At 43.1% G+C, this 15,348-nt stretch overlaps 1 protein-coding gene across 1 annotated transcript in view; it reads left to right on the forward strand.

Moving 5' to 3' along the window:
• CHAT (choline O-acetyltransferase) overlaps nt 1-12,545 on the forward strand; it is a 52,785-nt gene extending 40,240 nt beyond the window's left edge. Inside the window, exons 12-15 of the mRNA XM_072739291.1 lie at nt 384-525; nt 672-734; nt 7,571-7,708; nt 9,435-12,545. Coding sequence (XP_072595392.1) covers nt 384-525; nt 672-734; nt 7,571-7,708; nt 9,435-9,704 — 613 coding nt within the window. The 3' untranslated portion in view covers nt 9,705-12,545. The remainder of the gene's footprint in view (nt 1-383; nt 526-671; nt 735-7,570; nt 7,709-9,434) is intronic.
• Nucleotides 12,546-15,348: the final 2,803 nt, after the last annotated feature.

Genomic DNA, 15,348 nt, shown 5'->3' on the forward strand with positions numbered 1-15,348 from the left:
ACAAGATTCCCTCAAGGGTATGAATGATTAATTACACAAGTATTCCATTCTGTGCTTTCAATCAAACACTCATCAGGTCTCAAAGAAAATTCTAGGTTTCCCACCAGACTGGGATTTTTTGAAAAGTTGCCAGTCACTTATTTATTTTATATCCACACAGTGTCAGGAGTATATGAAAGCATACATAGCTCTTCATATTACTGACTCCCTGACACTCATCTTTAGGAAATCTCCTCTAGAATTCTATTAACATTAAAATGAAATACTATGCCAAGTAGAGTCAGAACTGTAAAAATAAAGCCTGCAGAGGCTATTTTTCTTTCAGCGTTTATGGTTTCCTGAGACTGCAACACCATTTGCCATTCATCTTTCATCTTATGCAGGCTCCACAGGAGACTCGTGCCCACCTATGAGAGTGCGTCCATCCGCCGATTCCAGGAGGGCCGTGTGGACAACATTCGATCGGCGACTCCAGAGGCACTGAGTTTTGTGAAAGCCATTACTGACCACAAAGCTGCTGTGCCCGTAAGTCCTGCTCCGCCTGAGGAGTCTCTAGGAGGCCAGCAAGGCAGCGGTGGGCTGCCTGTCAGCTGGACTCCGTGACAGCCAGTTCCTATAGCTTGTTTGTCACTGAGTAGCTCCTTAAAGCCTTATCTCTGGCCTGTTGATAGGATTCAGAGAAGCTGCAGCTCCTAAAGGATGCCATCCGAGCCCAGACTGAGTACACAGTCATGGTGAGTGATGCAGTGCCTCTTCTTGGGGGAGCTCATGACTGTAGGCTGAGCCCAAAGCTGGATCTGCAGGCATAGGGCCATGGCACAGGACCTGGGTGGGAGCTGGGCCACCAACTAATCAGCAACTTAGCCAAAGCCATGTGTCTCAGAGTCTTTTTCTTATTTTTAGAAACTGGGTAACACAGCACTCATTTTTACATGGATTTTATAAGAATACAATGAATGGGGGCAGCCCCGGTGGCGCAGCGGTTTAGCGCCGCCTGCGGCCGAGGGTGTGATCCTGGAGACCCGGGATCAAGTCCCACGTCAGGCTCTCTGTATGGTGCCTGCTTCTCCCTCTGCCTGTGTCTCTGCCTCTCTCTCTCTCTGTCTCTATGAATAAATAAATAAAATCTTAAAAAAAAAGAATACAATGAATGGTCTTTGAAAAGACAATAATGATAATAATAGCACCATATATGTATAGCACTTTACAGTTTATACAACAGGAGAAGTCAAATGTGAGGGATGGTGGCCAAGCCTGGCAAACTGTAGTGGTTTGTACACCTTTCATCATTGCAGGTGAGGCAGTATTTATTGCCACCTAGGGCTTGTTTCGCTTTCTTATTTTTTTAATTTATATTGCTTATGAATAAAAATTCTTTGCTCAAGATTAATAGTGAAATCAAAATTTTATTTATTTTTACTTTTGTTTCTTTTTAGAGAGAGAGAGAGCAGAGGAGGAGGGGTAGAAGAAGAGGGAGAGAGAGAGAATCTTATGCAGGCTCCATGCCCAGCATAGAGCCCGGCACAGGGCTCAGCCTCACAACTCTGAGATCATGACCTAAGCTGAAATCAAGAGTTAGACGCCTAACCCACTGAGCCACTGAGGCAACCCAAAATCAAAATTTTAAAGGAAATGTTTTGTTTAGGGAAATAGTTTGTTTTCTAACATGGCAGAGCCATAATTTACATACAAACAACAGAGAATAAGCTACTACTTGGACTGGTGATCAGTATATTAATTGAAAATCATTCTGATATAGCCATTGAAGGATCACATAACCTATGAAAAGGGGTTGACTGGGATACCTGGGTGGCTCAGCAGAATGATCCTGGGGTCCTGGGATTGAGTCCCAAATCAGGCTCTCTATGGGGAGCCTGCTTCTCCTTCTGCCTATGTCTCTGCCTCTCTCTGTGTCTCATGAATAAATAAATAAAATCTTTTAAAAATAAAGAAAAGAAAAGAAAAGAAAAGAAAAGAAAAGAAAAGAAAAGAAAAAAGAAAGAAAAAAAGAAAAGAAAAGAAAAGAAAAGAAAGAAAAGAAAAGGAGTTGACTGATTTTCACTCTATATACTTGAAAATAAGTACAATGCATTATCTGGGTTGTAGAACTAGCCAATGTAGACTTCTTTCCAATTCAGTTACCAGGTTCCTAATTCATCTGAAGAGTTAAGTGTTTGTTCTGTTTGGGGAAGAATCAAGCTCACTCTCATGTATTCAATGAGTATTTTTGGCTTTCCTGCTTTATGCCAGACAAACACTGGGTTGTAGGAATTAAAGGTGAAGTCCATAAATCCTGTCCTTAGGGAATAACTGGGAGGAAAAGCCCTTAAATGATAAATTTCATCCCATGTGAAAAGAACTCTCAGGAAGTAGAAGAGAGCATAGAGGGGCAAGCTAGTTCCTCTGCTTGGGAAATCCAGGAAGACTTCCCAGAAGAAGTGGTACTTGATATGAGACTTGAAGGTTGAAGAGGTGCTTGTCAGGTGGACATAGAAGAGAAGAATGGCCCCAGAAGGGAACAGTATGTGCAAAGGCAAAGAATCTTGAAAGCATAAGAGACATTGGAGGAAAAGCAAGTAGTTCAGTGTGTGCAGCTTGCAAAGGACAGAGGAGCAGAGGAGTTTATGATATGGGATATTTCTGTCACAAGGTTTACTCTGGTGACCAGGTAGAAGAAAGAAAAGTTGGAGCAGGGACGGTCTGTCAACACTCAGTGACACTAATTAGGAACCTATGTAGTATTTTGGTAGAGCTAAGGACTGACATAGAGCAGGGGCAAGAGATTGAAGAGGAAGACACCAACTTCTGTTTAAACACAGTGAACATTAAAAATTAAAAAAAAAAAAAAAGGGATCCCTGGGTGGCGCAGAGGTTTGGTGCCTGCCTTTGGCCCAGGGTGCAATCCTGGAGACCCGGGATCGAATCCCACGTCAGGCTCCCGGTGCATGGAGCCTGCTTCTCCCTCTGCCTATGTCTCTGCCTCAATCTCTCTGTGTGACTATCATAAATAAATAAAAATTTTAAAAAATTAAAAAAAAACACAGTGGACACAAGGGTTTACTGTCACTCCCTCTGAAATGCTCAAAAATATCAGCGAAGAGGTTTTCTTAAGCCATGAATACACTAGGCAAAGAGAATGGGAAAAGAGGGAACAGCAAAGTTTTAGAGTTGGAAAGTAGAAGAGATGGCAAGTGACTTAGCAAACCAGAGGAAGCTGAAACCCAAGCAAATAGTAAGGGAGACCCAGGAGCCCAATGAATCGTACTGCAGAACCTCAGAATGGCTCAGTCATTGGAGGTACCCACCAAAAATACAAGTGCATACAGGGCTGAAAAGAAGAGGATTGGTTGATCTATTTAAGAAGCAGTTAGAACCTCAGCTCCTTTCTACTACCCCATGCAGCCAGGCCACTACCTTCCCCTTTCTCAATGGTAGGCTAGAAGCTCTGGAAAAGTTGAAGACAGAGGACTCTAGATTTGGGAACACCAGCTTGAGCTCAGGGAAAGTTTTTGTTTGTTTGTTTGTTTTTAATAAGATAGTTTTTTTTAATTTTTATTTATTTATGATAGTCACAGAGAGAGAGAGAGGCAGAGACACAGGCGGAGGGAGAAGCAGGCTCCATGCACCGGGAGCCCGATGTGGGATTCGATCCCGGGTCTTCAGGATCGCGCCCTGGGCCAAAGGCAGGCGCCAAACCGCTGCACCACCCAGGGATCCCAAGCTCAGGGAAAGTTAATCAAACTAAACAGGGTGATTAATCAAAGTCTACATATTCAGCTCCAGGTATACCGGGAAGCACTTTTATTACCACCTCTCCCCAAGCCTGAGGTTAGAGGATTTCTCAGTGGTGAGACTGACCAGCCCAAGAGAACAAAGTCACAGACACTGATAGCTGGGGTGCCCAATGAAACAGCCTGGCTGGCTCACCTCCCAGTAAAGTCTACCAGATGGCAAACACAGGCTTACACGTGTATCTTCTAATTATCCTTCTCATGCTTTATTCTGAGATATAAACAAATAGCCATAAATCATCAGACATTGAGGAGATCTGCTAATATAAAACATGGAAACCAGTACAAACATTTCTGTGTAATTTTAAAATTTTTGTTTAATTTTTAAAAATAATTTAAGAAAAAATAAAAATAAAAATAATTTAAGAGAAGCTTCAAGGAAATTAAAACAAGGCAGGAAGCAGGAGAACATTTTTAAAAACTATAACTGAGATCCTCTGAAGGATAATGAACTTGTTGCATTCATTAATAAGGACATGAAAATAAAATCTTTCTGGAGGAAATAAAAATAACTGGGGAGAAATACAGTAGAAAAAAATGCAATGGGGGCATTGGGAGATAAAGATGAAATAATCTTCCCAAAATATCAACAAAACAAAGAAATGAAATACAGGACAGGAAAAAAGGCTCAGTACCGGAGGATCAAAACCCCAGTAATAAATGTCCAGGAAGAAAAAATGGGCGTAGAGAGGAACAACAAAATAATTCAGGAAAATTTCTCAGAATTGGCAAGACATGAGCTTGAGTCTCATTGAGAGTCTCAAGACATCGAGGAACTCTGCCATGTACCTTGCATAATAGATTAAAATATTCATACCAAGGAAATTTCACAACACAAAGGTCAAAGAGAAGATCCTAAAATCTCTCAGAAAAAAATCAAGGTCAAAGATCAGGAATAACAGTGTAACTGACTTGATGGGATGAGCACTGGGTGTTATGCTATATGTTGGCTAATTGAACTCCAATAAAAAATATACTAAATAAATAAATAAATAAATAAATAAATAAATAAATGTGTAACTGGACTTCTCAGCAGCATCACTGGAAGGTGGAAGATAATGGAGTAATGTCTTCAAACTCTGAGGCAAAGTGACTTTTAATGCATATTCTATACCCAGCTAAACTATAATCAGCTTTGAAGATAGAAGAAAGTTTCAGACAGACAAGTTCTCAAAAGTTTTACTTATTAAGCTTTCTTTCTTGTAAAACTATTGGACGATATAGACCTAAAGTAAGAGTTAAAATATAAAAGAAATCATGGGCTCCAAAAATCAGAAGGTTCAACACAAGAAAGAGAGAAAGAGGATCAAAGTTAAGGGAGATCCCAAGTTGACATTTGTTCAGCAGACATAGGGACCATAGAGAAGCAAGAAGTGAGAGGTGGGATGAAATTGATAAGCTATCTGATTTATTTGAATGTATTAAGAAAAATTTTACACTTCTGACTGACAGCTTAGGAACCAATTAGTTATAGATACATAGAAAGCTAAGCAAGTGGGGGAAATCATAATTTAATCATTTAAAAATTGTCAATTCCAAGGAAAAACAAAGATGAGTAAGAAAGGAAATCTAATCATAATACACCATGAGACTCCCCTGTGAATACTTGCATAATTATAATCATGTCAACACTGAAGACCAATCAAACAATGAAGAGTTAAATGTAACTCTATTGAGAGAATGGGAGAATGGAAGGATATTTGGGAAGCAAGAGTATAAAAGAGCCAGAGTTTCATCTTCTATAACAAGAAGATATAGATAAAGTTGGAAAATGTAGTGATGGCAGCCTAAGACTGTTACTTAGAACTAAGAAAATTAAATAGCTAAAAATGGTTGCCTCTGTGGAGTAGAAATCAGACCTGGCAAATTGACAGAATTCTTTAGCTTCTTTGGGGCTTTAAACTATATAAATATATAATTTTGGTAATAATTTAAATGCTTATGAAAGATTTAGAAAAATATCTTGTAAAGCCCTAGGGTTCGGCTGTATTAACTATTTTAAGTTGATGAGAACAGCTAAATAAAAGAGATGGGGGTGGAAGGGGCAGGGCTATAAAAATGCTTTGTGCTGAGTCTGGTGCCTGGTTGGCTGTGTGGAGTAAGGGACAGGGGAAAGAAGCAAGGAAAGCTTTAGCTCTCTGACAGCTATATTTGGTTGTGGTAGTGGGAAAAGGACATCCCAGTGAAGAAGCAAGTGTGGTTCAGAGACTCCATCACAGATTCTCACAGCACCTTATGCTTTTCCTTCATGACACCCTCCACCCCCAGCACCCAGAAGCATTGGGCACATAGTGTGATGCTCAAGTAAGATTCCCTGAATGAATGAAGGACTGAACGATGAATCATTTTACTCATTACTACTCATGGCCTTAATCCAAACAATCTGTTAAATCAACCCCAGTTGCTACAGTGAGCTCCAGGTGGTGAAGGCGGGGAGATGGCTGCTGCACAGAGCAGCTGCTTCTATAGATCTACACAAATCAGCAATTAAGCAGAGGTCACCAGAGAAATTAGAAGTCTACTCACTTCGTAGACAGATTCCGAGTTTGTCCCCCCTGTCCTAACAGGGCACGTCTAAAAGTGAGCTGTGGTTGTATAACATGGCTTTTCAGCCTATAATTAAGTGCATCTGAAGAGACTGAGGCCTCTGAATCATCTTTATGCATTCATTCTCCACTGAAAAAGAACAGCTGTCAAATCCCAAAACGTGCCTTGTAAACTTGAACGTTCATCGTGATGGAGGTTTCCTCCTAAGTGGGGCTTTAACAGCTTAAGTGGCCACCTTACATAACTGTGAACCTCCCAAGATTTACAATTACCCTGATGTGGAACAGAGATTATGACTGTAGACCAGAGGTAGTCAAATCTCCATCAGCTCCCAAAACTGCCCCAAATAAACATGTAATCCAAGCAAAACCAATTTGTGTGTACACATGCAGCCTCAAGTGGGAAAGAAATGAAATGAGTACCATGGCCCCACTGCCCAACTTCCAGCCACACCACCACCTCTGAGCTCCACCCACATATTCATTCTGGAGTCTCCACTGCTATTATCTTATCCTTTGATAAGTGTTCAAGTAGCTTGTGATAAAAAGAAAAAAATCTTTATTCATTCAATAAGCTTTCCCCTTGCAAACATCAGCAGAGCCTCTGCTGAAATGTCTAGTTCCTGTCTCAGAATGATTACTTTCATTGTAAATCCAGTTTAGTTGAACTGATTTTGAGCCCATGAAATAGGAACCAAGATTTAGGAACAGACCTTAATGTTCTCTATCCCTCATTCTTTGGACTCCTGCTGGAGGATTAAGTGCTGGTTGTGGTAAGAGTGCCCAGGGACAGCCTGAGCAGCCCTCTCCTTGCTTCACCAGGGCCCACACTCATCTTCCTCCCCAGACTTCTCCTCTACCTAACAAGTAAGTAGGGGTGCCCACCCCACCCCTTCCACGTGAGTGGTCATACTCAGTGTATGGTCAGCAATGACCGTGCGGGGGTTGAGAGGCAGGGGATACTGAGACTCATAGACCTTTAACTCAGGCACGCTCATTTTAGAACCCAGCCTGCTCTGGATTTGCCTTGTGCACATAGGAAAGGTCTGAGTAGTAGAGTGGTCAGTCCTGGGCGGCCACTCACACACATTATCTGCAGCAAGCACTGGGTAAGTGCAAGCTGTGGCCCTAGCAGTAGCTATTAGCATTGTGGACTAGAGAAGGGGCGGGGGCAAGGGAAGAGGGCACAGGAGCCTCTGTCTCATTTCCTGTCCTTTGTCCCCAACTACCCAGGCCATAACAGGGATGGCCATCGACAACCACTTGCTGGCCCTGCGGGAGCTGGCCCGGGACACATGCAAGGAGTTGCCTGAGATGTTCACAGATGAAACATACATGATGAGCAACCGGTTCATCCTCTCAACCAGCCAGGTACAGCCCTACTGCAGCTGTCACCCAAGGGGCCACTTAGTGCAACCAGTGGCCTTTCTAAAAGACCATTTAGCATAAGTCAGTGACTACAGCCCACTGGCTGGAGGCAGGCAAGTCCCAGCTCTGCTTCTCACAAGCTGCGTGACCTTTGGTAAAATGACCTAAGTGACCTAAATGCTCAGAGTTCTGGTTTCCCAACCATTTAAATGGGTGTAATCATGGATGCCACCTTAATAGAGGTGGACTGGTTGGGAACGGGTGTCCTAACTATCGTACTATCTTTCTGTTACTTGGGTGGTGTTCCACCATGATGGCCACAGGCTCAGAAGCCCAACAGGTCTAGAGTGAAGTCGTGGCTCAACTAAAGTGACAATTTGAGTAGAAAGCCTAGCCCAGTACTTGGCATGGACAGGACCCTCCAAACAGGTCATGGTCATTATTGTGAAGGGCTGCACCACCAACGGCAGGTCTCCTAAACGATGCTACAGGCCCATCCTGTGGGAGGACCATTGTGACAAAGACAGAATAAAATCCACCAGAGAAGGGCAGGCAGTTTAGGAAAGAACCCTCGAACATCAGCTCCCTAAAGCTTCATCTGCTAAAGGATGAACCTGGGCAATGAGAAGGATTGATAAGTTGTGTTTGAGGATAAAAGCCCACTCAGTGATTTGATTTTGACATCACAGCAGTGAGCTCACAGAAGCGAATAAACGAGAACAGGACACACAATATAAATTCTTCAGGAAACCATCCATGGGCAAAAAGTGCTTTGGAACGGTTTTACAGCCTTCAGCTATCGCACGGCAAATTTATCTGACAAAGAGGTGACTCTATTAGCAAGACTAATGGTTTGTTCTGCCCCATTAAAATGGCCAGTGTCAGTTCTGAAGGCCCGACTACACAGTGCCCTGGTGTAAAAACAAGCTCCACCCTGCAACACCCAAGAATGTGTTCTATTTTTCCCCCTAAGACTCGTTAATAAGATTAGCTGGTATGGTAGTTTGGTGTTTGTTTGTTTTCTTTCTCCCACCTGGAAATGAACACATTTATGGCTTGAATGCCATCCGAGACATATTTCCCTGATTTGTGATCCTGATTACAAAATTTCAGCTCTCTGAATTCAAAATGTATTAGGTGAATAACTAAAACTCCAGTTGATGGCAATCCCTGAAATGCCCACGCTGGGTAATTGTGCATGGCGAGGCTGTGGGGAGAAAATCAGACCAGCCAGGCAATACTGACAGTAATCAAGGATGTGGGGAAAATCGACAGAGAAGACAGGCCAGATTTCCTTCTGTTCATAAATTACTCCCTCTGGGAAGCCATCCAACCGTTGGGTGCCACCAGGGTGCCATTGAGTAAATTACCTTGATTGCCTTGATGCCTCCAACAGCCCCCAGGTGAAGGAGAGACTCAGCCTGAGACCCAGCACAGGTCACTCTGGGAGATTCTAACCCCACATGTAGAGTAGATTTCCCACCAGGGAATGGCTTATGGACCCTCTTCTTATGATATTGTGCAGTTAGTTGGGTTTGTTATTATGACTCTGGCTATGACCATCCATGCTGAAGTAATTGGTTCATTTGGTTCAGTCAAATGCCCAGGTGGAAAATAGAGATGTAAATATCCCATTGAGGCCTCAGGGTCATTGAAAATGCCCTGTATTCTAGCAAGTTCACAGGTTATGTTTCAGAACCAGCAGCTTCTGACCTGTCCTCTCCTCCAGGTGCCCACAACCATGGAGATGTTTTGCTGCTATGGTCCTGTGGTACCCAACGGGTACGGTGCCTGTTACAACCCCCAGCCAGAGAGCATCCTTTTCTGCATCTCCAGTTTTCATGGCTGCAAAGACACCTCTTCTACCAAGTTTGCAAAAGCAGTGGAAGAAAGCCTCATTGAAATGAGGGACCTCTGCAGTCTGCCAGAGTCTACAGTGGGCAAGCCACTGGCAACAAAAGAAAAAGCTGTGAGGCCCATCCAGGGGCACCAACCTTGACTCCTGCCATGATGTTTCATTTCCCCAAATCCAATATTCTTCAGCTGCTAGACCCTACCAAACCCCTGCTCCCAACCCTCTCCCTAGCTTTTGGTAGCTCCCCTGTCCTCAGGGCCCAACACAGAGACCACACTGAGGCATCACGCAAAGCAGGAGTCTTGGGAAGAAAGTGTCCCTCATTAGACATTGAGACTATCCTTATTTGTCACACTGTCCTTTGGCCTGTGTACTGGGAAATAGACCAGCCTGGCTCTGAGGCAACCTTGGTGAGATGGGGAAGTCTACACCACCTTCCCTCCATAGCCTCAGAAGCTTAATGGTGGTGTTTTCTTCTCTAGCAAGACCTAGAGGGTCCAGGTGATGTTTTGCCCAAAAAAAGAATGAGTCACCCTATTACATTCAATGTACCTACATGAATCATGAAGAAAGAGGCTAACTCAGGTCATTACCTCTTTTCTCTTGTGGAGGAGTAGGGAGTATTGTTTTCAGATTCAAAGCAGTGCAATCATGGCATTCAGGGTGGCCTGCACTGAGCCATATAGTGCTGTAAACACCCCATCCCCTATACACACACACACACACACACACACACACAGAGTTAATTTAAAATATAGTCACCCAGGCCCCAGAACGCATTTCTCCTTTCGTCTCCCAGGGGCAGCCTTCCATTGAGTTCGGAAAGTCTTGTCCTGCTATTCTGATAGGGGAGAAAGACTCATCCACCATTACACTGGAGTAGTGCTGCTCTGCTTCCCTGGGGCCACCAGCGAGTCCTGGATGAGTAAACAGCACAGTGCCTGCCAAGCAGCAGAGACGAGGAAGGAGCAGTCTGCTTCCCCAAGAATCCTGCACTCACATTTTTCCTGGTTGCTTCACTACTCCCCTTCACAGGAATAATACCCTTACAGGTGATCTGATTTCTAGAGGAGAAGAGAGAGGGTTGCTTTGGGGATTTTCTGTTGTTGTTTATTTGTTTTGTCTTATTCATTCTTAAGGGAGGCTTTAAAAAAAAAAAACACTGTGACATTAACTTCAGAAAACGATCTCAGTGGCCCAAGCATCCACCTGCAGACAGCTGGGCTCCTTTATGTGGAGGATGTTATCTAGGGATTCTAACCAAATTTCACATGGAGGAACACAGAGCAGGGCTCTCCCTGGCCTGGCAGTGGGTGGGTCGGTGGGGTGCAGTTATGGAGCAGTTTGAAGAGACCACTGGAGGGGAGCAGGGCCAGTAGGAGGGAATGACTATGTCCAGAGTCAGCTTTGAGAGGCAGATCATGCACAGAGCCAAAGTTAAGTTTGTCCTGAGAGGCTGTGATCATCCAGGACATATGAGAGGCACTCCCCAGTGCAATATATTTTTATGGAAAATCTAAAAAGTCAAGGTAGTCAGAAAGCAACCAGAAAATCAAAACTGCAAATAGCTGAGGAGGCAAGTCTGTCTCTGTCCAGAGGAGGTACAGAGCTTGGCTCTCACCACACTGAGTTCTGCTGTGCAACCTACAGGGGGTTCCTGAAAAAGCCCCCTCGCCCCATTCTCACTGTGCTCTGCAGCACTCTAAGCACTGCACTCTGGCCCAGGGACCCTGCACATGTCCCTTTGGGCCACTGAGCAAGCTTTCTGCACTTTGACCTGTATTGAAGGCAGGGCTGAGATGGGGGCAGCTGGCATTATGACCTTTGCTCAACTCTTCGAAAACACAAACAACCCCAAGCAGTCAATTTTTTGAGCCCTGGTTTTAGATTGAGGATCCCTATTGGATGAAGGGAGGCACTGGAAGACTTTGGCACTGTCTGTAGGTCCATAGTTCTTCCACAGATATCCACCTTCCTGCTCTCCGTGGGAAGTTGCAGCCCAAGAATCCTAGGAATATCTGGGGAACTACTGTCCACCTGCTGTAAGTCGACCCAAAGCCACTTGTCTGTTCTCACCAAATGGCCACAGTACAGATCTGAGTTCTCTTCTGGTTCCCTCCATGGATTTGACGGCAGGCAGAGAGATCTCTGATTTGGGGGTCAGGCAACCCCATGGATCTTAACCAAGAGACTTAAATGCCCAGAGACTCAATTCCCTCTGTCATCAGATGGAGACAAGAATGTTCCAAACTTTCAAGGCTGTGAGGATTGTAGAGCACATGTGTAAGGGGCTTTGCGCAAGCAAGCGGGCATTCATGTTCACTGTCAGGAAGATGTTACCCCAGTGGGCACTGTTTGGATGAATTTGTTTCAGACTTTTTACACTGATTTGAAAGAACCAAACACATCTATCATTCTCTGAGCATAGGGAAAGGAAACTGACTCTGTATATTCAGATATCAACCATACACTGTGAGGGCTTCAAGAAGTGTAGGATTGTGGACACTTGACAGGAGGGAACACCTCCTCTTTCTGAGGAAGAATCTGGAAGCTGGTCTTCCCCCTCCAAGAACAGGTGGATGCACTGAGTCTTTATGCAAAGGCAATGCTAAGCCATGGCCATGGGCATCCCTCTGGGGGATCCTGGTAATAGATACTGTTCCAAGTGTCCCCAAAGAGATGGAAATGATATCTGAAGAGAGTCACACTGGGGCAGTGATGCATAATAAAAATGCTTGTGGCCACCTTACAATACTGCTAAGTTGCCAAAATATACAAAGTTGACATTTTAGTTCTATTTTTATAAAATTATTCTAGATTTATGGCAATATATACATGTGTATTTATAGCCTTTCAATTTTAAGTTATAGTTTTTTGTGCTTTAAAGAAATATATGTATGACTAAAGAACCGTAAATTGAAAGCACTATATTCAAAATATTTCAAGACTGTAAATCTGTATTCAATAAAAAGTAATGCCAAGAAAGATGGTGTTAGCCATTGTTTCTACCCAGAAATGCTATAGATTTTGTTGTGAATTCTGTGAACTGGGTCAACGATTCCTTTGGCATTGTCTGAGGTCTGTCAGCAGCAGTGGTGGATGTGTGAAAGATACAGGGGCCAGGAGAGAAAGGGAGGAAGGAGTGTAATCTCTCCTAGTGTGTGGCATGGGGAAAGAGTGAGGGGCAGAGAGGTTCACAGGCTGTTTGTGATCAGGTTGGCAGAAACCTGGGTGTAGAGATGGGTGTCTCCACTTAAGCCTGCACAAACATGCACAGACAGAATGGAGTGGAGGAAATAGCACCAGGCTCAGAGGTAGGATGCCTGAAGTATAAATCCAGTTCTATCTCTAACTTTGGGGATGTCACTTCACCTCTCTAGCCATATTTCTTCATCTGTAAAATGGGGATGTTGACATCAGCACTACCCGCTTCCAGGGTTGTGATGAGATGACATAGATTGTCCTTGTTTGAAAACTTAGAAAATGATGTAAAAGTCTCTTACTGAAGACTCAGGTACATGGTACACAAGTTCCTTCACTCTGCACAGCCCAGAGATATATTCCAAGCTGCAAGATACATTCCTATGCAGCCACAAAGATCCACAGAACCAGAACTGAGATTCCTCCAAAAAGAAGCCCAAATGCTTTCCAATCAGAGCCTAAAGGAACCTTAAAGTTGTATGAATTTCTGTAATTGGAATGCAGAAAAGGCAGTATCCAAAAAGATAATGGCTAAGAACATTCCAAGAGGAATGGTGGGATTAGGAAGAAACAGGATCCAAGTAATGTGGGTTTGCTCTTATTCATCATGTATATACATGTGGCCCTAGAATAACAAGATGAAGACAATATAGGATTCCAAACAGGCAAACCAGCCCCCAACATACAAAATAATGCAACACCCTCCTTGTTGTCTCCGGAGGTCCTGTGGGGTGGAATTTGGCATATTTAGCTAAAAATGCAGAGAAGAGTCCCTCTCAGGTTCACAAAAACAACCAAAAGTTCCCCAATTAATCCTAAGCAGTTCTCCTTGGTAGTGGGGGGGGGGGGGGGGTGTAGAACCAGTGCCTTGAGTTCCCTTTATAAATTCAGTTGATCCTCCTCCTTTTATATTTCTTTTATATTTCTCTGAGTTTTCCTTCCAAAGAGGCCTTCTGAGTCTGCAGGATGAACAATATGCTATCCCTGGGAAAAGCTGGCCTCATATCACATAAGAGAGCCTTACTAAAAGCTGTCCTCCCTGTTTCCTAAAGGCCAGCCCTCTCCTTGTTCTATTTCTACTGTTTCTCCCATCTCCTTGTGGGATTTCACTTCCTATTTCTGTCCCTCATCTGTCATTGGACCCCAGGGTTCTGTCCTCAACCTCTATTTCTTATATTAAGGAGCAGCAAAATGGGAGACTGAAATGATCAGAAGGGTTTCCTCCACCTATAGAAACATATGCACAGGGGCACCTGGGTAGCTCAATGGTTGAGCTTCTGCCTTTGGCTTGGTCATAATCCTGAGTTCCTGGGATTGAGTCCCGCATGGGGCTTCCCACAGGGAGCCTGCTTCTCCCTCTGCCTGTGTCTCTGCCTCTTTCTCTGTGTCTCTCACAAAAAAATGAATAAAATCTAAAACAAAACAAAACAAAACACATAAGCACAAAGAGAAAATTCTTTAAATATATAACCAAGGTCAAAGAAAGAAAATAAATCCTCACATTACAGAGAAAAGAATGTCCAAAATCAAGCAGCAAACAGGAGCTAAAGGTATGTCAGACCAGACACAAACTCAGTGGCTGACCGCAGGGTTTACTACCCCTGCAAGTTGAGAGAACATGACCTCAGTCTACGCATGGTGGGAGATGCAGCTCAACTCTCTGCACAAAACCAGACCCTCGTAGAGGTGTCCCAATCCTAAAAAGAGACTGGAAATACTCTTCCCATCAGCCCAGGGAAGTTTGGAAGAATAAATTTATAAATCTGTGCCATATGTAGATGTGGAATCTGGGTTTATACAACTTATTTGTAAAGCAAGAATTCTAAGCCAATGGTTTAAAAAAAAATCAGTAAGATTCGAAGGGCCTCAGCAGAATCAAACAGAAAACCACCACTTTCCACAACCCTAGAAACACTAAACACCCAGAGAGGGAAAACACTCTATGGAAGATGAACCCATGGTCAAAAAATACAAGTAGCACAAGAAATGACTCACAGGTGTGTATTAAGTAAAGCAGCAGATAAGACAAATAGGAGAATCAATATCACAAAGGCTGGAGAGAATAGATGACTCATAGAGAAGCTGTAAAATTGATCATTATAACAAAATAAAAATACAGGGAAGATACATGTACAGGGAAGATACATGTAAAAGTTCAGGAAGAAGAGATAATAGAGAATAGGGGGAGAGCATTATTCGGTGAGAAAATCATTAGGGATATTCCAGAATCAAAGAACTACATTATTCTAAAATTCTTGGGTCAAAAAGAAATAATGCTGGAAATTTGGAAATTTAGATACACTTCAATCAGAATGATAATAAAGTTACCTGATATCAAAACCTCTGGGATAGAGCAAAACTGATGCTTTGAGGAAAAATTTTACCTTAAAATACATCAGAAAAGAAGATAGACTAAAAATTGATGAGGTAAGTATGACTTATGAAGCAAGTGAAAGAGTCCTATGGTAAACTCAAAAAAAAGTAGAAAGAACAGTAAAGTCGAAGAAAGTAATAAGACAAATATCAATGAAAGGGAAAATAAAACATAAGAGAGAAGCTAAACAAAAGAAACGTGGGTTCTTTGACA

This window comes from Vulpes vulpes, chromosome 15, assembly GCF_048418805.1.
Source record: "Vulpes vulpes isolate BD-2025 chromosome 15, VulVul3, whole genome shotgun sequence".
Lineage (NCBI taxonomy): Eukaryota > Metazoa > Chordata > Mammalia > Carnivora > Canidae > Vulpes > Vulpes vulpes.